Source organism: Brachionichthys hirsutus, unplaced genomic scaffold (assembly GCF_040956055.1).
Source record: "Brachionichthys hirsutus isolate HB-005 unplaced genomic scaffold, CSIRO-AGI_Bhir_v1 contig_197, whole genome shotgun sequence".
NCBI classification, from domain to species: domain Eukaryota; kingdom Metazoa; phylum Chordata; class Actinopteri; order Lophiiformes; family Brachionichthyidae; genus Brachionichthys; species Brachionichthys hirsutus.
In genome coordinates, this window is record NW_027180342.1 from 428843 (window position 1) to 454126 (window position 25284).

At 39.2% G+C, this 25284-nt stretch overlaps 1 protein-coding gene across 1 annotated transcript; it reads left to right on the plus strand.

Annotated features, from left to right (window-relative positions):
* Window positions 1-22000: 22000 nt before the first annotated feature.
* On the plus strand, window positions 22001-25134 carry LOC137913745 (cytochrome P450 1A1-like). The gene is made up of 6 exons (XM_068757377.1): window positions 22001-22843; window positions 22942-23068; window positions 23142-23231; window positions 23469-23592; window positions 23735-23821; window positions 24077-25134. Exons 1-6 carry the CDS (start codon window positions 22001-22003, stop codon window positions 24372-24374), a joined length of 1569 nt encoding a protein of 522 aa, XP_068613478.1. The 3' UTR covers window positions 24375-25134.
* Window positions 25135-25284: the final 150 nt, after the last annotated feature.

Consider the following 25284-nt stretch of genomic DNA (forward strand, 5'->3'; position numbering starts at 1 on the left):
ATTAAAGGAAGAAACAGATTCATGTTATTATGGAAGAACAGATCATCTCTGTTTAGACTCAATTTTATAACCCATATATAATCAAACAAGTTGACTGAACATGTTCTTGATTAGAGAAACAAGGGACACCAAGAAAAAGGCTGTTGGAAAAGGATTTAATGTGAAGGTGCTGCCATTGATCTTTCTTCGGTCATGGCTTATCAATTTGTGATTATATTTGGTGAACAAGTAATAAACATTTCATATTTCGCTGGCATTTGGGTGCTGTGTTTAGCACAATCGTTTTACAGTAAAAAGGTTCTGGCTTCTAATCCAGTCCTGGGGCTTTCAGGTTTGGTGAACTGATAACCTATTCAAGGTTGCCCAGTGTCAACTGGGATGTGCTCCTCCTGTCCTCTTATAAGTCTGCAATGAAGTAACTTGTGAAATGGGTACCGGTACATGAAGGTGACATGGAGTTCAGTTGTGGTTTTTGCAAATACCGGTACATAAATAAATAAAATAAAGGAGATGGAGCTACAAACTAGCCACTTAAAGGAGTCTGACATTTTGTGAAATATGATTACTAGCTTTGATGATTAGCCTAATTTGAGAATAGAGCAGTAGGTTAGCATCTGGCACCAGCTTGTTTTCTTTTTTTTTTACAAAAAGTCTGAGAACAGTGGCACAGACACACTTCTGTAGGTAAACCAAACATTTTTGGCTTTTGGACAGAGCTATTTTTACAACTTGTTTCCAAGCAGCAACATTTCCCCAGACTGATTTTGAGTAACTCTCATCTCCTGAACAACTACCGGTACTGGTGCTAGAGATAGCGTGTTCATCACTATTGCCAGTGCTCAGGTTTAAAGGCAATGTTTCTAACCCCACTCTATTTATGGTGATTAATAATCTGCATGGGATAAAACCTGCACCAGCGAAGGGTGTTAAACTAAAGCTAAGCCCCTGACCATCGGGCCTCACCATTGTATTGCTTTTGAATACCAATCCAGTGTTTACACAGAACTACAACTTCGAAAACATGCAAGTTATGGAAAATAAGTAAATTGTGCTCGATCTTACGTTGTAGTCACATAGCTGTGCTAATTCTTCTCGGCACCTAATGCTGAACTGTAGCGTGTCAGAGCGTCATTATGAAAGATGTAAACATCAGAGGTTGAGGGTCAAATGATTTGGTATAAACAGCCAGAGGGATAATGATAGACCACACGCTGTTACAGAGGGCCTGTCTGGGCATGAAGGGAAAATAGCTCAATGCATGTTTTATGTGCTTTAGAGTTGAGGAACGTATAACTGGTGAGTGTGGGTACAATATGATATTCAATATGTATATATATATATATATATTGATTGTGTGTTATTTTTTACTCCTAATCTTTATAGTTATGTGTGTGTGTGTGTGTGTACGTGTGCGTGTGACCTAATAGCTCCGCCTATGACCTCTGCCTCTGCGGTCACCCCTCACAGTACAGTCATTGCCAAGCATAACCAGGATCAAGTCAAACAGTGAGAGAACGGCAGGAGAATGAAAGAGATGATCTCATTTCCTTCACTGCTTGTCATGCAATTGGAAGCGTTTCTCTCGGCCTGTAGGGGGCAGCAGAGACGAGTTCAACAGAGATCTGTCACCTCCATCGTAATGTGACTGTCCTATTTTCAGCGTCGCAAAGATCGCATTGTGTAACATTTTAATAGCTTACGTTTAACAGAGTGTAATTTATAATTGTCGGCATAGATAAAGGGAATTGCGATTAGATTATTTTCCATTGGCGTCACTGACAATAGACTGACAGTAACCGCGTCACTGACAATAGACTTTCAACCGGACAGGTTTTCCAAAACTATAAATGGTTTAATGATCTTTGTGAAATCATTATCTCTGACCAGTAATGATAAGCAATTTTCATCAAAGCCACTGTCATGTGACACCAACAGTGTTGTCCTGTGAGGAAAGCTGTGTTTCTATTCGATGAAATCAAAGTAGATTTTGGATGAGAATAAAGATTTAACTGATAAAGAACTTGCCAAGATGTTTCCTCATATCAGGGGAATTTCCTTACAGGCACAATATGGCCATTCATAAATACACTGCTTGCACGACAGGTCTGTCCCTTCAAACAGCACTGGTTTGTGTGTTTACATGTGTGGAAAAAGGTGTATGCAAATAGCCAAGGTGTGTGTCTGTTAATGGGGTGTGCGTGTGAAGGAAGCATGTTTGTACATGATGTGTTTTTGGAAATGTAAATACAATACGTCATGGCGGCCTGTCACCGCCGTTATTCTCTGCTGTTTGTTATCTTATAAGGCAAAAAAAAAAAAAGACCATATAAGAAAATATGGGTAGTACGGGCAGTGCGGTTAGCAGGAGCTAACTTAGCATTGGCAGTTTCTCCCTTATGCCGGTGTGAAGCCCGGATAAATGCTTCAGGAATGGCATCCGCCGTAAAAATTTGCCAAAAAACAAAATGCAAATCACCATAAATAAGAAAATGATTGTTACCATTGTGATAATACTTGTCTCTTGTTACTTGTTTGTTGCTGTAAATAGAATAAAATGTGAAAATACTAATACATTTCACACATGTTCTGGCACCTTTATACACATAAAATACTAGATCATAATCTCCCATTTTGAAAACTATACTAGGGACTTTTATAATGCAGTTTTCTCTAAATGCACTTTCAAACTGGTTCTGTACTTCTTGTTTATTCTTGCTATGAAATCAAGCCAAGTCACGTGAGAAGAAGCCACCGAGCGACGCTGCCACCAGAGCTGCACACAAGAAAAACACAAGTTATTCACTGTGAAAGGAGTATAACGTGGGCTTATTTTAGCAAATACAAGAAAGAATGAATATTCTTTGCGAATGTCCCCACCCAGAGAGAACTGGACTCCCTTGTATAAAATATAGCTTTTCTTTGGTATCGGGAACATGCGTGAATGTTGACGTTACAACTGCACTAATGAACATCTCCAAATTTCAAATGTCACATACATGCATAGTGATGTGTTCATCAATAATCCTCACAGTTATTCTCGGCTCTACAGAGCCTTACAGAATAGATAAGTTCAATGAATCAAAATTACAAGCAGAGTCAAAGCACAGAAAATCCATTAGTTTTAGTGAACTGGATTTCAAGTGAAGGTTTATGTTGCTGCAATTCAGTAATTGTCTTAATATGCAATAACTTAGTGACATTTTGCAGCAACTTATGTGATGGAAGATGCCCCTGTTGTTTTGTGTGTAATTGAGATAATTAGATGTGAACATATACAGCATATAACCATATTTAATGTGTCAACAAAAGTTAAGCGGCTGCAATTCTTGCTAAATACAGTATTTAGATGTTTCCAGGTACGTTGAAGACATAAATCACATTGCGTATTGAGACATGTCTTACGGTTTAACATGCAACCATGCATGCACATATGAACTTCAGCACGAAACACAGACATGCCTTAGAACACCTGACAGGTGCAGGTGTGGTCTGCTCCGAGACATGCTATCTTGACACGCTAACTCATTCTTAAATCTGAGCTCCGTGCCTGAGGCTGAGTGCTAAGCACCCGAGTTTACTCCCCTGGAGCCTGTTCCTCTTCCCGTCCTTGGGCACTCCCTCTTCCGATTGATGGCCGACTTCTGTCACTCTGTTCATAATAGCGCTGCTAAGCAGCCTGAGAATATGAGCGTTTCTGATGAGCAATGGAGATATTATCTGTGTCAAAAGCATGCCAGCTGTCCCTTGATCATTGTGTATGGTCTGTTATTAAGAAATGTCTTTAAGAACCATTGCACGAAGCTCTTCCAGAAGGATTGATTCCTTAATGAAGAGCCACATAACATTATTTATTATGAAATGTTTTCTGCAAACTGTCATTGGTAGCATGTTTGAGAGTCTGTGTTGTTTAAAGTTATAATTGTTTTTATTGCGAGAGTAAACCGAGCTTTACCTTTGCCTATTATGTCGTAGTTTTTGTTTTGTTTTGAGGAGTTGAAAGTTTCCACTTGGCTTCAAATTCAACATTACAGTTGCATTTCATTTGTGTTGTTAGAACAAACTTGGATAGAAAAATCTGAGAGGGCAATTAATGGCAGCACACTCTGTAAACTCCCCAGGCCTGAGGCACTTGAGCTCATCCACCTTGGCTTCCTCTGCTATTTACAAGCTTTTTGCATACAGACAGCAGAGCCAAGAGTGTGAAAAACCGGATGAGCAAGTCTGCAGCTCTCAATTTCTTTCATGAAAAAGAGTGTTCCCTCTGGTTTAAGACTTGTGTTGCGTGAGGACAGCAATGTCATCTCTGTCGACCTTCTGACCTGGCTTGTGGCACTTTCACAGCTTGTCTTTTTTTCTAATTTGATGTTTAGGAGCATGCAGATTCTCGAGGACAGGCATCCACATATGTGTATGTGTGTGCGCGTGAAACTGCCTATTTAGATTATCTTTGCATGAGAGACACATGCACAGTGATTATCAACACAGAAAATAAAACCTCCAACCCCTTACGGTGTCAGAGTTGTAGTTAACTTTAAAAATACATGTGGGCTCCGGGGAAAGATGTTGCAGGGGGAAAAAAGAACACTCTAAAGAAGTCATTTATATCTGTGTGGAAACGTTCACATCACACAGTGAGTTGGGACTGGGAGTGCCGATGGTTGCCTGTATATACTATGGAGGGATACAAAAATGACTTTGTCAAGGTTGAATGTTATACACAAAAACATGTTTCCACAAGCAAGCGCCAAGAGAGGCCAAGACTTTCATCAGGGTGTTCTGCCAACTATGTGAATTCCTGAGATCTCCCAGGGAAAGATGACGGATACCCTCCAAGATCTACTCGACATTCTGGTATCGTCATAGATGGGATTCATATTTTTGGGAAGATCGGGACACACTAGAAAGGGAGCACAATTAATGGAGATCAATGGCCTGAAGCACTATTAGGCAGTCAGATATGGTTCCGCTTACATCACAATGGTGCCGCATGACTTGCTATAACCCTGACAAGCTTTTACCAGTAGGCGTGAAAGTTGAACTGGATGGGACAAAGGGATTTTCATTTAGATTAATCCCAATGTCTCTGTGGTGAGTCAGACACTGTACGTGCCAAAGAAATACAGAAATGACTGCATGGACATGGAATCATGCACAACAATGGGCTTTCAACACAATAAACAACTGTTGACAACTGTGCCAGTGTTTGTCTCCCCTGAAGTGAGCCAGTGTATGCCGAAATTAATTCAACTTGGTTTACTAGGTGCTGCCTAAATACAAATTTTGTCTTAAAGTGGTCTTATGATGTCATTAAAACCATAAAAGAGTAAAATGAGATATGCAGCAGACTATTTGTTACACCAAGGCTGAAAGACATGTGCTGTACTCATGCGAGAAAATCTGTGTATCTGCGGGCGTTGATGATTCAATAAAAACGCCCACCAAATGCTAAAGCAGCTTCATGATTTCCCACATCAATGACAGAATGTTTTAAAATTACACTGGTAAATATACAAAAATAATTTGTCGATCACAGAACAGCAGACTCCTGTCAGCTTCGAAGAGTCTTGGAGAGTTAGCTATTTTCCCTTGGAAGTTGGCAGAGCATAAAACAGAGTGAATAAAGTATTATACAGAATATTGTGTAAGAAGACATGTTTTTGCTAGCATGCAAATAAAATGCTGTCCACTGCTGTGAATATTTGGTGCTAATTGTGTCAATCTGGCACTGATGGATCTGTACATATTGGTAATGGATTATATGGCTCTGTTGGCGATTCTGCAATGCAACTCATGAGTGTTGTTCCCAAAATAAAATTAACTTTGCTGTCACACAAGTGGAGTGTTTGCAGTATTACAGATTTTGGCTATAAGCTACTCATTGAGTTAATTGAGCCTAAATGGTGGCATCTTTGTGATTGGTGTACGACTGACGTTTAGGGCAAGCAACCTCAAACAGGCCATTCATTAGTCCTTTGCACGCAGAACTTTAATGGCATTTTTACTTTGTCTCGTACACACACACACACACACACACACACACACACACACACACACACACCACAATTTGATGCATTCGTCATAACACTATGTTTCCAATTGAATTCATCACAACATCTTTTAGCCTATTACACAATGTCAGCCGTGTTTTGTCGACACAATAAACACGGTGATGTTTGAAAATCAACTCTCACAATGACACCCTGCCAATCATTTCCCTGCCAAACCCATAATTGCAGCATCCTCCTGCTGCAGTGACGTGGGTTCATAGAGTGTTCCCATCCTTCAAAACAAATACAAGTTGCAACATCTCTTGCCAACGCTGTTTGGTTTTACAATGACAGTTAATCTCTTCCGTCTGCTTCCTAGTCAGCTGTTGTGAGAAAAACGGAGACAAACCACAAGTGGGTAAAGGTGATGGCATGCGGACTGACCACTAAATCAACCAATGGCACTCATGAATGCAAAATATCTCCTTGGAGCAGTCTGCTTTACCCTTGTGTTTGTGTAATGCCAGTACAATACTCATTTCATTTCTAAGGCTCATGCATGCACACTAACGCACTCACAGAGACTGTTGCAGAGAAATGGATTCATAGACACTTAGAGACACAAATGCACAGCACAAGCATCTCAAATTGTTTTTGGCCCAGGGGGACTGAAAGTTCTCTGGCGTGATGCTGGTATCTATGATATTGTAATTTTTCAAGTGGCCTGCTTTTGAAAACAAACTGGTAATTTAATTAGAGCTTGGCAAATGTGCAGATGCCAGTAGGATTGCCAAGCGACTCCCACTATAATAAAGGTAATGCTAATACAGCAGCCGCATGGCAGTAGCTGCAGAGCAACATTACGGCACATTTACTCATTTTTCAGCCCAAAGATAAGGACCTTGACTTTTGGAGAATTGTGTTTTTCTATGTAACATTTCTCATTTCTTGTGAACACCTATAGTTGCTCAGATTTGACACCTGCTTGAGACACTGTTTAAGTGAGTTCATGCTGTTTAAAATGTCATTAAAAGTACTTTGATGATGTGCTTGCACAACAAAACAGTACAATATAGATTATATATATATATAGAGAGAGAGAGAGAGAGGGAGCCTGGTACAGAATTAAGTATTGTTTCATGTAATGTTTCATTTCATTATTATTATTATTATTATTAAACTGCGTATTTGATGGAAATACATCCCCACTCTATCTCAACTGTTGTCTGTATAGTAGTTACATGTTAGGTACGTATTTCAAAATGTGTTGACTGAGAAGACAACCAAAGATGTAACTCAGCTTTCCCCATGACCGGCTAATAAAAATACTAAGTGGATGTTTTGATTTGGTTCAGTAACAATCACAGCAAATGTGTCTTCTGGAATCTACAGGTGCAATAAGAATAATACGTGCCTGTCAAACTTTTCTCTTGATTTCTTTTCTGCTGTATTACATTAGGTATTTATTCATCATGTAAGTAACAAGAAAATGGGGACAATTCTCAAACAGCAAATGGCAAAGAAAATTAGCTGACATGTCAAGTATTTGTTGTTAGAAGGACAGAAGTTGGCATGTCTATGTCCCTTCAATTGCCTGTCATCCTCACAAAATTGCACCTGACACCTTACTTTCTCTGTTGCCAAGCCATTTGGGTCTGTGAATCGCTCCTATTCCAGCATTCCCTAAGACAAATTTTCTTTAGGAAACCCTGCCAGTCGCTAACGCCCCAGACAGCACAGCTCCCAGGATGATGGAAGAGAACTTAGGAACTAGTACCGTAAATGTTGCCACTGAGAGGGATGTTTGTAATGTCCTTCATTTTTTTTGCTACTGCAATGGATGGATGGCAAAGTAATTTAACCTTATATTTCCCATTATTTTAGTTCTGAGAAAATAAAAACTTTGTGTAAACTCTTTTGAGATTATAGCGAGCCAAAGTCATGGTGGCAAATACAGGCTGCTGACCAGCAGTCGTAGCTCAGTGCAATCTCCTATTCAGCATTCCTTCCATCTCTGTTTGTCCAGTGTTCCTTGAGCGTTCTACATTCTAAGTCAAATCAGCATTAAATCAAACAATGTTTTCTTTGTGAGCCTGACAATCCGTTAAAAAGCTGCAAGCACAACAATCTGGGTACTTAGGTAAAGCTTCTTAACTTCGTTTAATCCGTATTCATAAAGCGCACCACCACTCCTTGTTGGACCGTTTCTACCAAACATCTGCCTTTTTCAGTTCAAGCAAGTTCCACTGGTCAGAGCCGTGCTCTGCCCTGACGAGCGTCTTTGAGATTGAAAATGGTCTAAAATTGTTCCTATGGAAATGGTCAGCTGAAACATGCTGGAATTTTTCTTGTGGCATTGTTTGGTCAGGTGTCCTGGGCTAAAAGTCGCCCACTGGGTGACTGGTAAAAACAAAAGTACAACAATGGTTGGAATACTTTGCAGTTTGACCTCCAGCGCAGAGTCAGTCATGCAAAACAGAAGACAGTCTCTTGGACGTATGTGTGGATGTACACACTACCAACCTATGATCAGCTGTGAACACTTCCCCTTTGGGACTCATGCATAATGCAGATTATATAATGCAAACATGATGGATTGTGGGAAGCTGATACACAGTTACTCCAGGTGAGGAGCAAAGCAACAAACTTTCCACTTATAAAAATAATTGATAGACAGTTAAATTGGATTTGTGATTTATTGTACATCATAGTTTTAAGGCAACATCAGTGGAAGGGTGTGATGGATTCATCCCAAGAGCATAATACCTATTCCCCAGCAGTCAAATCTATAAAATGCTTGACGTAGGGAAGCAAATTAAGCAAATAGTTCATAAAACAGCAACAGAGTCAAATGCTGGAAATGTTGCTAATGAAATAACTCGCCTGGCCTTTGGCATTAACAGATATCAATTCAATTCTCTTTGGAACTGCGTCACCGTAAATGCATCTTTACGTTCTGCACACTAGTGCCTCATTGCATGCATCAATGGGCCAAACAAGTTGTCTTCCTGCCAAAGAGAACAGCGTGTCCTGAGTATAAGTCTTGAATGACAGACAGAGAACTCGTTTTCAGGCAGCTGCTGTCATTCACAAAAACGTTTTCATTCACCTGTGCCTATGGGTGTGTCCTCAAGAGTGTTTATGTGCTCATTGTGTAACCTGTTGCTTAAAGGCCCTGAAACATGGATAGCTGCAGAACTGCATCATAATCCCTCTGTTCGGTGTCTATGTTTACACACATTGTGTACTTTAATTAACAGTCACATCTTTACCATTACATTTAGAGACAACATGCATTATTGTGCTTTTTGTTTTTATATCTCTCTTCATTTTGGCCATTTGTCATAAATTCTCATGCATAGCATTCTGAAAAGACTCTCACACTGTTGCAACTGTTGCAACATATCTTAACCAAAAATATCATGTTGACAGAAAAGTGCTATTTAGATGTCATTTCAGTTCATTGTTCTAAAGTCATGCTGAATTAGTTGGAGTTCAAAGTGGCAGAATTTCACATTTACACACTTTAATTCAAGCGCAAACAAGCTCCTGGGGCATATGGATAAAATTTTTGATTTCACATTCATGTAAATCTTTATAGTCCATTTCATTAATGGCCACATTATACACACTGGTTTGTATATCTTATTTTACAATCATGAGTATTTCATAAGAATCCTTTTACAGATTACAGACTTTACCTAGCTTCATTATCTCCCAAGTCTTTTGCACATACACATAATCAAGATACACTGGATGATTCCAGTTTAGTAATACTTGTGTCTCACCCAACACCATACACTTGAATTACTGTGTGATTAGAAATTGCAGTATTAGACCAAATATAGAGTATACTCAGACACAATTAAACCAAATCCTAACATAATCAGTAGGCTGACAATAGATTTTGGATAAACTAGTAGATATTTGACATGCTATCATTCCAATTAGAATATTTTAAAAATGCCATAATAGCAAAAGTATTCTCCATTTATGGCTATGAACATGCATCTATAATATAGGAATCATCAGATCATTCATACCTGGCATGAAACTTGGCTGACCCAATCACATGAACAACTCTGTGCACATCAATTCTCAGCTCGAATAATCATGCAGTACACAAATTATGTCCTAGATTATTGGTTTTTGAGTTTTTGTTTCTTTAACCTGTGCAAATAAATACCTGTCTGTGGAAGAAGAAGACATAACTTTATTGGCATAATGAAAGAAGTTAGTTCAAATGTCATTTATAGCATTGGTTGATGTTACAAAAAGGAAACAAAACACCTTTAAAAACAACTTCAGGGGATCTTGCTGTAGCTAGTTAAGATCAACAGTGGAATCAGTTGAAATCGAGGGCACACTGTCAAACATCTGCTGTTTACTTTGGCAGGTAACCAGACACCTGATTTTGCATTACAATGAATCAAGACAGACAACCAGTAGTTTTAAGAATGCAGGTTACTTCTGTTGTTTGAACATCAACACATTGAAACCAGACTGTTCTGAATCCTTTTCCCACGATCAGAGACAGTAATTAACATTGCCAGTGTAGTTATCTCTCTCTCTCTCTCTCTCTCTCTCTCTCTCTCTCACACTCTCTCTCTCTTAACCATGACAGACAAAAGACGGCGTTCCTATATAGATTCAAGATACTTTATTATCATTATGCGAACATAATAAAATCGTGTGAAGGCCCACGGCTTAAGGCACACATCATAACATAATCAAAATCAGAAACAAAAACTAAATTCTCTCTCAATATATATAATATATATATATTACAAAATATATATAAATGATATTATTCCGACCGCATCAAGGGATTGCATCGATTCCTTCTAAATTTGTCCCTCTTGATTAAAAATACAATGTTCTCAAATCTGTACAATTTACATACGTGTAAGTTATTTCTAGTGTGTTTTAAAGAATAGGACAATAGAAAATAGAAGCAGACTGACCTTCCAGGTATGCAATGTGCAAGTAATTGTGCATTAAACCTGCATTTTTTCCAATTACCAGAAGTGCCAGTTTTGAAAATGTATTTTAGCCTCATGATGAAATGACCGAATATCTTGCTTGATTTATTATCACAAACTACATACCGGTACTCATCTACTCAAACTATTTCATCATCTTCGCATAGACTTTGGGCAGATCACATATCAGGAGTTGTACTTTCTCTGTGTGTGAATTAACCACTAAAACCATAAGGAAGAAACAAAAATCCTACTATAACGCAAATTGTTGTGCAATATTGGTCACCCTGTGGGTGAATGTGATGAGTCATTGCTGTTATGCAATGGTTAGAGTTGTAGTATTGTTTCCTGACAGAGGAAGTGGAGACACATTTAAATGGTGAAACATGCCACATGTAATGATATTGGACAGTCTTTTCATCTGCTTGCGCAGAGAGAACATAATCATACAGTAGGTCGTGATGTAATAATTAAACATTTGCTTAACCTTTTCAGTCTTATTAGACAAACAACAGGGATTAAGGAAAAGGATGCAGTGCCACTGAAACAGGAAACACTTGTTTTGATTGGGTGAGTGTGTATTTCCTGAGGCTGGTGCTCATGTCTTCTTAACTACGTATCATAGTATCATATTAACCATTTTTACTCTAACATTCATGCAGTCAATTGAGAGTCACCGATGTGGTGGGAGAAAGCTGGAGAAGCAAAAGGGAACCCACACAAACATGTTGCGAGCATACAGACTTTGCACAGGTCCTCAACTGGATTGGTGCCGTAGACCGCCATCGTGCTGCTCCTTCAAAATTGAGTGGTTCCATTTTTTGTGCACACTAATTACCTAAGGCAGAGGTTATGTAATTATCGACATTGATTTCTTTGCTTGTCTGTCTGTTTGATTTGACAATCCAGGCAATAGGGCTTCAGAATTTGTTCCTCAATATCTCGGTTGATTATTGATCAATGTTTTGGGAATTTCACACAGTCATGTAGGGTGGGGACTTCTATCCTACCACTAAATTTTATTCGGATCGTATCCGGACTGCGAATACTGTCGCGACTTTTCCAAAAATAGGGGTATTCATTGCATTTAGCAGAATTATGGAAAAACTACTGGATGGATCTTGATGAAAAAAATCCGAAGATACCTGTCTGGATGCAAAAAAATATCTGGACTTTCCCATTTACTTATAATGAAAAAAATATATTTTAAAATATGCATTCAATTTACTCACCAAAAATCACAGTCATAAAGGATGAGGTCAGGAAAAAATATTACATTTTAACAATAAAGCCCATTTATGGATTCAAACATCTGTTAAAAATACACATAAACTCTGATTCACTTTTACTTTTCATGGTTGGTGTATAAAGACACCAAGAACAATCTAGAACCTTTTGATGATGATCCAGATCACCATGTGGACGGTGTAAATCCAATTAGGATTTACACTCGGGTTTCTTCTCTGTCATATGTTAAAATCTCCCACCAAGCCTCAAGAAGACTCAAATAAACTCCCCCAACTCTCTCTCTCTTCCTTTGAGTGAGGATTTTTCACAAAGCATTCCTGCGTCATGATTGCCATCTTCATACTGAGGACCTAACAAGCTACTAGATCACTGCCCCAACACATGCTGGCGGCGCGGAGCAGTCAGTTATTGGCTCCTTTCTGCACTTTTTTCTGCTTCTGCCTGGATTGCATAATATATACATGCGAAAGTACACAGAAGGGCGGCGTTTTTGCTTATCCATTATGCTATTACTGTGCCTGCAAAACACACAAGACGTCACATCACAGACCAACAATTGTGAAAGTGCACAAATAATGTTACTATGCACACAACAATCCACGTTTCATGCTTGCAAACATACACACACACTTCCCTGTACTGCACATACACAAGGCTATACACTTCCTTCTATCTGCCTGATTATCACTTGCTGTGTTGCATAAAAGAGCATTTTGAGGCGCAGAGGGATCAGATGTTGGACTCCTTCACAACATTGCTGCTGGTAGAAAAGGAAGGCATGACACTGAGTAATTTACACCACTGTCCAGTAGCTAAGTCAGCAATATCAGCCAGGATGTCCTCATCCAGCCTCAGTTCTCCCACTAAGCGTAATACATCCAGTGTGTCTGAGCTGGCATGCACAAATGATTAACTGGTGGCAAAGAGAACTGATTAAGAAGATAAAGCTTGGCACACAATAGCCTCAGTGCTACACATGTACCTGCATAAACAACGCTTCCTCACGCAAGGGAATTATTCACTCCTGTCAGTCATTCTGTTTTTTCATTCTGACACTCGCCCCCTCAACAAGAGAGTGTCTTCAGAGCGGAAGACGAGCAATTTGTTCAACACACACACAAATGAGCAGATTAAGTCTTTTGTTTTTGTTGCCTTCGCATTGAGTTAGATTTTGAGTCGGAATATAATCTGTAGAAATGGCTCTGGGTCACAATGACACAATGCATGAAAAAACTGAGCTGTGGTCTCATAAAATAGATTTTTTTGTAAGCAGTAAAACATTAATAAGTACTATAATACACAGCTAATACAGGCCAAAAGCTGGTGAATCAGTAAAGATCAATTCTGTTGATTTAGTTGATAGTTTTGCAGTTGGGGCTTAACGACACTCCCAAGTGTAACATTGAAACAAGTTGGGTTTAGAAACCATTATCATGCATTATCAGGTGGCGTGTTGGCTGTTGGTTTCCGATCATTGATGTCTGATGAGAACATTACTTGTTTTCCTTTCGTCCCTTTCAGTTCTCTCCCCACCGTGCTGGCTATTTGCAGGGGAAAACATTTAGACACCTGCATTGTGGGAGCAATCCCAGATTTTTTTTCTCTCATTATGAGGAATCTCAAGTGTCAACAGCTTGACAGCAGTTAAGCAAGATTTATCCGATGTAGCCACAGTATATGAATCGAGCAGAGGAACTTGCTCAACAGCCTTCATGGATCCAAACTGCCATTCATGAAAAAATATATACAGCTTTCCTCTATCTTCCTGTTACAACTGTCATAATTAAATAAAATGACTTATTTTCTTTATAATTTAATACGTCTCCTGGTTAAATATTACATAATAAAGGTGAAATTGACTGGTTTGTCATTGACCTTATAAGATGTCTCCTCACACTTTGGCTCATAACAAAACATCAAAATCCAGGTTGAATCCTGCACAAGCTGTACTATCCATAAACAAGCAGACCTGTTGTTGCTGCAACAGGTCTGATGTTGGAAATGACATGATCAACAACATGGTATGACGAGAGCACCTGACCAGAAAACAGTTTCCTGAGGAATCAATGTTAAGCAGGAAGAAGGAGCTCAATGTTGATATTTCACTCCATTCAGTGAAGCTGAAGATAGAGAGCATCTCATCCCCATTATTCACCATCAGGAACCAGAGGAAGAGGCCATGATGTTTATTTGTGATGATGACATGCATTGATTAAACGTTTATCCACAGGATTCTGAAAGCAGACTAAATGGGACATCAGTGAGTCATGAGTTAACACCTCTGTGGATCAGAGTGTGAATAATGGTGAGCGTGCACAAACCGCCTCATCAATCTCCACGTACTGTAACAAAATATTTGTCCTTTGTCTGTCTGACAGATGATTTCCTTTTCTTTGTCATTTTTTTTTTTACAATAGAGTAGCCTCGCACGGAGGACAACCAGGCAGACATTGTCCTGTTGATACATTTCTTGCTGCTGTTTAAACCTGATTTTTTTGGCCCACCACCTATGAAAACAATTACTGTTGTCGTTGGTATCAGAACATCCTGATACAAGTCGTTTCAGATTGCGAAACAATCTGTTTTATTTTGTCATTTTTTTGAAGCTGCCGTATTTTGAGAAGCTTTAATTTTTGTTATTGCATTATTTCCCGTTCTTGTTTTGTTTCCTAATTTCTGCATGGTAGCTATATTGTATATGTATAATCCATGCGCAGTACTACAACAATGGAAAACCGGTCTATATATATATATATATACTGAATTTATCTTTATGCACATTAAGTTTGAGCTACATGAACAAGTCCTGGTGATTATAACCTCTTTTTGCCTCTGATGCATGTGACAACTTATTTCTCCGACCTCCTACTATTTTACACAACTTAGCGTGCGGTTAAAAAGGTCCCATGACCGTTTAGTTAGAAAAGGGTGACCAACACCTCCCTCAGCTCTTTCTGTACACAACCTCCCGACCCTTGGCTCTGTCCAGGCAAACATAGTCTGCACGCAATGCACAATGATTAACCCGTAGATCGTCTATTTGGAGAGGAATCACTCAATTGATTCTTGTCTGTCTGTCTCGTTCTCGCTCTCTCTCGCATGCATTTTCCTGAGCTAATATATTGCAGTTATATCCTACAACCTGTTGTTGTCGAGTAAATAATTTAAACATGCTACTACAAGCGAGCTTTTTACTTCATCATATCTATGGAAGTGTTTTTATTTGTGGGTGCATAGACCGTATGAAAATGGTTCTTCAGATAGATAGAAATATGTTGTATTTTTGGGGGGAAATGTTGCATTTCAATAAGGAATATTCTTGCCTGTTCATCACTTATGATATAGACATATCAGGGCTTACAGCGCCCTAGAACAAAAAGCACTTCAGGCTACAGTTACAAGGTTCCAGTAATGTACAGGTCACTATGCAGACAGTACTATTACTGCCTATGCAATAATACTAATAAAAAGATGTTTAAGTTGGATTACAATTTGCAGAATACATCTTTCCCTGTTTTTTTTTTTTTTTTAGAATACTCATTTGTATTTGTTAAGTTGTTTACTTATAGGTGGCAAAACTTACTTCCAAAATAATTAAACCTGATTCTTTTCAAACTCGTCTTGATTCTAATGGAGGAAGCAAATCATATTTGATTATTATAAATTTCCCAATTCCGCCAATTCACAGCAACTAACTTACTTCGACTGCATGCCTCAGTTTGTGGTTCCCACAAAAGGCATCAGAGTGAGTCCTCTTTGCGAAAATCACTCTCTGTGGATTTACCCGCACATGACGGGCTTTCTGACGGCCGGTTGGTTTGCAGCAGCAGAGAGGTTGCAGTCGGGGCAACGTATGTACGTGGATGCGCGTGCGCGTGCACGTATGTTGGCGCCGAAGAGGTTAATTTCCGCCATGCATGACTTGTTTTGCGTTCTCATAGAAACTAGAACAAACGTTAAAACCGTTACATTTATCTTATGAGAATAAATGTAACAATAATGACGCAATAAATGTGACATAAGACTGATCAGGGCAGAGAACACAGTGAATCACTGCACACTACTATTTTAAACATCTGGGGTGTAAAACAATTTCATTTCAAGCATGATTAGCATTTTTGCTGTTTTTCTATGCAGAACTACTATTTTTATTTGAAGCAAATCTTTAAAGCTGCATTGATCAATATTTGGTGAATAGAAGGCAGACGTTAGAGTCACATTCTCCTTACAACTCTATTTACTTTGCTGTATTTATTTGCTTCATCATCTAACTTTCAGTCTCAGCATTAGTTTAATGAGAGAACTAGAGAATCAAACATACATGCACAGTGGAGCCATAACCAAGAGCATGTGAGCTGTGTTCAGAGTATCCATCTATCTATCTATCTATCATCTATCTATCTATTTATCATCTATCTATCTATCTATCTATCTATCTAGCAGCTATCTATCTATCTATCTATCTATCTATCTATCTATCTATCTATCTATCTGTCTATCTATCTATCTATCTATCTATCTGTCTATCTATCTATCTATCTATCTATCATCTATCTATCTATCTATCATCTATCTATCTATCTATCTAGCAGCTATCTATCATCTATCTATCTATCTAGCAGCTATCTATCTATCTATCTATCTATCATCTATCTATCATCTATCTATCATCTATCTATCTATCTATCTATCTATCTATCTATCTATCTATCTATCTATCTATCTATCTATCTATCTATCTGTCTATCTATCTATCTATCTATCATCTATCTATCTATCTATCATCTATCTATCTATCTATCATCTATCTATCTATCTATCTAGCAGCTATCTATCATCTATCTATCTATCTAGCAGCTATCTATCTATCTATCTATCTATCATCTATCTATCATCTATCTATCATCTATCTATCTATCTATCTATCTATCTATCTATCTATCTATCTATCTATCTAGCAGCTATCTATCTATCTATCTATCTATCTATCTATCTATCTATCTGTTTTGTTTGTGCGGGTCATGCCTCTTCTCAGACACGCACGCATCCTAAAGGTTTCCTCTTCATGAGCTGCCTATTTACTTTCGGTTATGACACCTTCGTGATCCGCTGGAGTAGGGGAGGTGGCAGAAAGATGGATGACCGAGATATTTCCGCACGCAACTATTGTTATTGCAACAGAACGCACACAGGCTTCTGTCTTGCATAAGGATGGAGGGGGGGTTGCGGATGGGGGGGGCATTCACTCAGTTTCTATTCTGGTATTCACGCCTGGTAAGGAAGGGAAGGTGATCCGGTAACCCCCGACTCACACAGACACACACACGCACACGCACACACAGGCAGAGACACTCTGTTGTGTTTGCATGTCCTGTCATCTGAATACTGAGACCCTTATTGTCAATTGCTTTTTAATTTCTGTTTGGATTGCTTTACCATCGATTTGGATTATTAATTGTGTCATCGAGTACAGAAGTAATTACTGCAGAAAGAATACTTAGATCGTATTACAGTAAGAATTCTAATACCACAGTGTATATACGAGTATCTATGTGAAAGTTGGTAAATTTATATATTTCATCAAGTGTGTTTTATACTCCCGTGCAACATGAACTATTCTCCCCATTAATAATAATCACAAATTATTGCAATATAATGATAAAAATACAACACATATATGTGTATTAGTTACAGTGCTCCTCACTTTTTAATTAAAACAGTGTCAGTGTTTTAGTTCCAGGATTTTAGTCTAAAACCAGGCAGATTTCAAACAGGAGTTAAAAACAAACTGCAAGTACCGATACTTAAATACTGTCATTGACGTATATGTAGTATATAATCAAGTTTAGTGTGTATATGCGTCTCACTCAGCAGTCAGAGTGGTGTGCTGAATATAGTCATCTTACCCAATAGTTAGAGACGTTCTGTGTTGTTAAATTATCAAATTAAGTACTTTGACTGTATCACATGTTCCAAATGAGATCACACGTACTAGAAAAAAATAAACACAGTTTAAAAGAGCATGAGATTGTGTGTGAAAATATATTGCAGCTTTATATTCTTGCCTGCAACGCAGAAGTCAGATATGCTCCGAGGTCTCAGATTCTGGAAAAATAGTAGAGGCACAGAATCCAAGTTGTTTGTAGTCCAGTGTGAAGTGTCCACAGTCAGTGATGGTTTGCTGAGCGTGGAATCCCTGAGCTTGATTGGCTGGCTGACTCGCTTGACCTGAACCCAAAAAGAATCTGTGGGATATTGTAAAGAAGAAGATGAGACACCAGATCCCTCAATGCAGATGAGCTGAAGGCCGTCATCAAAGCAACCTGGGTTTCCATAACACCTCTGCCACAGGCTTAATATATCTGATTGAGATCATGAATATCATAATGAATATTCTTGTTTTTCATAATAATTTGCCTATATCTGTAAAGAAAGTGGAAAATGGGCATCTGTTCCGCCTCAGAATGGAATCAACTCTTCTTTGCTCCAAAATCAGACCCTGCAAAAAAAAAAATCAAATACATTCACAGCTTTTTGAAACCAACAAACACACAAATAAAAACAGTAATCACAAAACATCCTTCAAACCTTGTAGGTAATTTCTTTTTTTTTTTTTTTTGTCAGGGTGAAGGTGTTACCATGATCAAAGATGTTCATAAACTCAATATGGGTGTAAGTATACATCTTTATTCAAAAAGTTCTTTAGTTGTTGGATTTCACATGTTTTTACAAAAACTAAAGAGTGAGCACTGGATTTATTAAATGCAGAAACAAACTATAAGTAATTATTTATTTTGGGGGGGGATTGGAAGTTGCAATTTGTTTTCATCAACATGTTTTGCAAAGGATGTATAGCTTCCTGAAACCCTATGGAGGTGCTTTCATTCATTCAGGTCATGTTAAATCATGAATACCTGCACAGAGTACAAACGACCTCCTGACAGCGGCGGTATGCAAAGAGAGACTCTCGCACGGTGAAATGGAGATACACACCTGTTCTGAAGGTAGATGCGTGACAGCCTCTGCGTGAGTAGAAACTAACAACCTTCACAGTCATTACATCTGCTTTTATGTCCTGTTTAAGCGTGATTGCCGTGAGCAATGCATTTTTCCTGTTCTACGCCTCCTATTCCTTTGAGATGGACACACCACAGTGTCATCATGTGCATCCTGACATGAACCACCACTGCAACATGGTCTCTGCACACAGCGTCCACAGCGGCACTGCTTCTCACTTCCCCATAGTAGCATGTAATCTTTTTAAGACATAGAAGGTTACCTCTAAATCTCCTACAAAGGGCTAATATCCACCACCTTTAGCTCCCTTACTTCTAAAAAAAAAAAAGAGAAGTTGTCTCCCTTTAATATTTATTTATTATTGTTTTTTGTGATGTGAGGACCAATAAGGGCCGTGACCTATTGGGATTTGACACACCCTCCTGCAGCCTGTGCACTCTCTGAGAATGCAACTGGCTCTATATCCAGGCAGACATGGAGAGACTTATTTTTCTTTGGGATGATTTCTTCAACAAGTTATATAATCACGCACAAATAAAAAATCAACCAAGTGAGGATCATATATGAATAGAATCAAATGTATTGTGTTTCATTTCATTGGAGTAAAACCAGTCTCACAACAGATGTGCCCATCGCATGATTTAATTTGAATTTAATTTAATTTAATTTAATTTAATTTGAACAGAGTTCTTTAATGCTGCTGTGCTTGTGTCATTGATCGTCAGTTATAAGGCAAGACAAGATAAAAATGAGATGAGATGAGAAGAGATTAGACAGATAGGATAAGATAAGATAAACATGAGTTTAAGGCTCTTTAAGGGAGAGAGAAAGTGTGACTATACTTCATGTCGTTCTGTAAGTTACTGTTCTTAAAACCTCTTTTGCCAGTTGGTGGGTTCTTCCTGTGGAACTGCCCCACTGTGTTGCATGACTCCAGGGAATGAAGCCTGACTGACAGATTGCATGACTCCAAAGCCCCAAGATCATTGTTACAGAAGCCATATCGCACGAATATGCGTATTTTCGTGCCCAAGCAAGGGGGGGGGGGGGGGGGGATCTCGCGTCCTGCGCTTTTGTTCTGTAAATTTAAGACCCTTGTCTCCTTTCCAGAAGCTGCTGCCTTCGCGTGACTTGACCGAGCAGATTTAGGATTGTCCAGAAGGAGACCCTCCCCTCTGAATGGCAGCTCCGCTTCTCACGCAACCTGCAGCGCCAGAGGCGCAGTTCCAAGGCGCACGGCAATAATCCCTGGAGAGTTGACACGGAGAGACTCGAACCTGCACGCATGATGCAAAACGAGTTGAATGTCAAATTTTAAAAGACACAGTTGTGAATTAATTGATTTTTTTTTGTGTGTGAATTAATAAATGGCTAACGTAATTTAACTGGTCTTCATGTTGCTGATATTCGACCCTCATCAAGAACCCCCACATACAGGAACAAACATACTGGAACACATAAAAAAGTATTTTAATTTTGAGTTTGAAGTTGTCTTTCCTTCCTAAATATGTGTCTTTCGTTGCTTGACATTCCAACGTGTTCAGCTTGTTGTCCATGAAGTTTGGAATCTTCTTTGTTTTTGTAATTTCTTTCTCTGTAATTGGTGAAATAAAAATAAAAAATCAAGTATGTTTGTCTTGCATTTCACGTCAGGTTAGCGTGTGATAGGAGATGAAAGGGTGTGAAAGCCGTGCTGTTTCTCGATGCATGTCTGATTAGGAAATGCTCTGCGAGTGTGAAGGGTTTAAAAGAGGACAAAGACGAATTGAACTTATCTATCTCTGCAGGGCTGCGCGGTTAACCCCCCCCCCCCTCCGAGCATCCTCTTCAAAGGGGGGGGGGGGGGGGGTGAGGGCTGGATCACTCAGCTCTCACGCAACTCGTCAATGTTTAACTGCAGCGGGGAACAGAACAGGTACACGCACGAACTGTTGTCACGACATGCACCTGACTGGGAAGTTGCGTCTTTGATCTTAGTCCCGTGGACTAAATGAAATAGATTTTAGAAGAAAGCAAAGAAAAAAAAGCACGTTTAACTTGTTGGTCAATATTTTTCGAAAAGGAAAGTCCCCTGATGTTTACTTTGAAGTTTTCGTTTTGTCACGCGAGAGTAATCCGTTTTTTTTCTTCCTAAATTCACCAATCTATCTAATCTATATCACATTGCACGAGCATTTCTAACAAAATATCGATTCAAATCAGTTTGAAATCACGTCACTAGCAAATAATTAAATTAGAGCTAGAGAGAGAAAGGGAGAGAGAGAGGGGGGGGGGGGTGATTACGTCACGAATTGCAGCCAATGAAACTGTTCAGCGCTCTATAAAGCAAGTCGTCATTCTCTGTTTTAGGAGCTGGACAATAACTCTCTACGTGAGATTTATACTATTTGGAAAAGTTCTTCCAGGTCCAAAGAATTGTTCCAGTTTTTATACTTCACTGAGGTAAGACACATATATTATCGCCTACCTGTTAATAAGCATGCATGCATTTGGTGTTTGCAGTTGCAGCTTTAATAAGTGTTTTATCATGAGATTGAGTTTTTGGTTAGTGACAAGAAACTTTATATTGCTTGCTGCTTTGCATCGCCTGCCTCTTGTAAAGCATGCTTTTGTACAGAATGCGAGTCTGCAGAATCCGAACAAACACCGTCTTCAATTACTCTAAACTTTGTGGTGCATGTTGCACAACATCGCTCTTCAATACCGTAATGCCCCTCCTATCTCATTTCCAGGTAAAGTAGAGAAGCTGAAAAAAGAGCTGTCATCATGGCCCTAATGATACTGCCGTTAATTGGATCGGTGTCTGTATCTGAGAGTTTGGTGGCTATAACAACAGTCTGTCTGGTCTACCTGATTCTCAAATTTTTCCGCACTGAGATTCCTGCGGGCCTTCGTCGCCTTCCTGGTCCAAAGCCCCTGCCAATCATTGGGAATGTGTTGGAAGTCGGCAGCAAACCTTACCTGAGTCTCACCGCCATGAGCAAGCGCTACGGTGATGTCTTCCAGATCCAGATCGGTATGCGTCCTGTGGTGGTGCTGAGTGGCATTGAAACAGTACGACAGGCTCTCATCAAGCAAGGGGAAGAGTTTGCGAGCAGACCTGACCTGTACAGCTTCAGGCACATCAACAATGGCACAAGTCTGGCTTTCAGCTCAGATCAGGTTGGAGTGTGGCGAGCCCGCAGGAAGCTGGCCTACACTGTCCTGCGTTCCTTTGCCACGCTGGAGGGCACGACCCCAGCGTACTCCTGCATGCTGGAGGAGCACATCTGCAAAGAAGGAGAGTATCTGATCAAAGAGCTCAACACCGTCATGGAGGCTGATGGTAGTTTTGACCCCTTCCGCTACATTGTTATCTCCGTTGCCAACGTGATCTGTGGAATGTGCTTCGGCCAGCGCTATGATCACAACAACCAGGAGCTGCTCAGTATTGTGAACCTCAGTGATGAGTTCGTACAGGTGGTGGGCAGTGGCGGTAACCCAGCAGACTTCATCCCCATCCTTCAGTACCTGCCTAGCACAACAATGAAGAGGTTTATGAGACTCAATGCCCAGTTCAGTGCCTTTGTGAAAAAGCTTGTCACCGAGCACTATGCCACTTTTGACCAGGTATGCCACAGGATGAATCGCACATAGTTTGTCTTGCTCCATATTTTGTAAAACAAGCCTTAACTTGCCTCTTTTTCTTACATTCATTTTTCTTTCAGACCCGTATTCGGGACATCACAGATTCCCTAATCGATCACTCTGCGGACAGAAAGCTGGATGAGAACTCCAATATAAAGATATCCGATGATAAGATTGTAGGAATTGTCAACGATCTGTTTGGAGCTGGTGGGTTGAAATAATGTAGATACAGAATGATTTCATCAATAATGTCCTCACAGAGGTGTCTTTTGACTTCTAGGTTTTGACACCATCTCCACTGCCCTGTCCTGGTCAGTGATGTACTTGGTAGCTTATCCCGAGATACAGGAAAGGCTTTTTGACGAAATTAGTAAGTACAATTCACGCACACTTAATATTTTTTGTATATTACATTTGTCTTTCAGGATGGTAAAGATCTGTTAATTACACAAGTGGCAATATATATATATATATATTACAGGATCAAACATGTTGGTGCTTTTGAGAATTGATTGCAATTTCTTTAATCAATTAAAAAGTGTGAGATGGGTTTGCAAACTTCATCTTCATCCTGAATTAATAGAAAACTATCTTTTCTCAATTCCAGAGGGCAAAGTTGGTCTTGAGCGCACACCTGTTCTGTCTGACAAATCCAACTTACCCTTTCTGGAGGCGTTTATCCTGGAGATCTTTCGGCATTCTTCATTCCTTCCCTTCACTATCCCTCACTGGTGAGTTTTACAATTTTTAGATGCACGAAAGTACAACAAATATTCATGAAACAAACAAAAATATAGCTATTTAAAAAACAAGTATTTATGTAATACAGATATGTAAATGTGAAAAATGTCCTAAAAAAATCTTCTTTTTCAGCACATCCAAAGACACATCTCTGAACGGCTACTTTATTCCAAAAGACACCTGTGTTTTCATCAATCAGTGGCAGATCAACCATGATCCGTAAGTTCTTTTATTATGCTTTTTTTTTTGGCAATGCCAAAAGGGTTGAATATGGCTGATATGTCAGAGCTGTCTGGCATAACCAGAAGATCTAGCCTTGTTAAAGCAAATAAAAGTTATTCAAGGGAACACCGCTGACAAATGCATGCAATCCACTGCTAATTTGTCCTGGAAGAGGACATTAATCCTCCAATTGATTGGGGACCTATGATCAACAGTTGTGTAATTTTTGTCTTCACACACTGTATTATTCAGAAAGCTGTGGAAAGATCCATCTACCTTCAATCTTGATCGCTTCCTGAATGCTGATGGCACTGAGGTCAACAAGATGGAGGGAGAGAAAGTGACTGTTTTTGGCTTGGGAAAACGTCGGTGCATTGGCGAGTTGATTGCACGAAATGAAGTTTACCTCTTCTTGGCAATCCTCATCCAGAGGCTTCAATTCCTCCCAATGCCTGGAGAGCCACTGGACTTGACCCCAGAATATGGTCTCACAATGAAGCACAAACGCTTCCCTTTGAGAGCCAATCAAAGAACAAGGAATGAGCAGTGACTCTATTCAGAATGTACCATATATCACTCAGAAAGTGGTATAAGTTGACTTTAACACTGTATGGAGCATAAGAAAGTAAGGAGTCAGAGAAAGTAGAATCTTACTCAGAATGTCAGCATCACATGCCAAATTTCACAGCGCGAATGGCGTTGGAGCAAGTAAATGAATGTCGCTTGCAGGAGATTGTCTGAGATGTTAAGGTTTGCGTAAATACCTAATTGCACATGAGTGAAGTATAAGGAGATGCTTGGTTCTCCTGTATTGTGCAGTAATCTAAACTACTTTCATTCAGAGGAATGCTCTTTGAGACAAACAATGTTTTACGGGACAGGCAATACTAATTAGACCACTGTATTGTGCATGATTTTCTTCTGTGACATGCGACTCTCATCAGACATTACTTTTTGATACCATTTATAATTGTATTTAATTTTGTGTAATTATATTATAAAACACATATATGAAACTGAAGCTATATTTGTATCCCAAAATGTGATTTGAGTGTGCGTGCATGCCTGTGTGTGCGTTTATAACGTTTCTTGTATTTTAGAGTCTAGTTTTTCATATTTTTAGGTGAGTTTTATTGTGACTAAAATTGAGTGTCAGAGTTCCAGTGATTTTTCGATTTTTTTAACATTGGAAGGCTATGCAATTTTCTATTTCTGTTTCTAATGTAGCAATGATTTTATAATCTATGGGGCATGTAATGGGGCCAGTCTTAAATCAGCCACACGAAAAAATAAAGAAAAATGTTTGAAAATCGTCTCGTTCCTATCGTTTATTTGATTAGAGAAAAAAAAACATGAAACACTGATGAGGCAGCGATAATCCGCAAATTTATGACTATGTCAGAGTTATAAATTCACTCTTGATCTGAAGTAAACAGGAAGAGAACGTAACGTGACGCAAC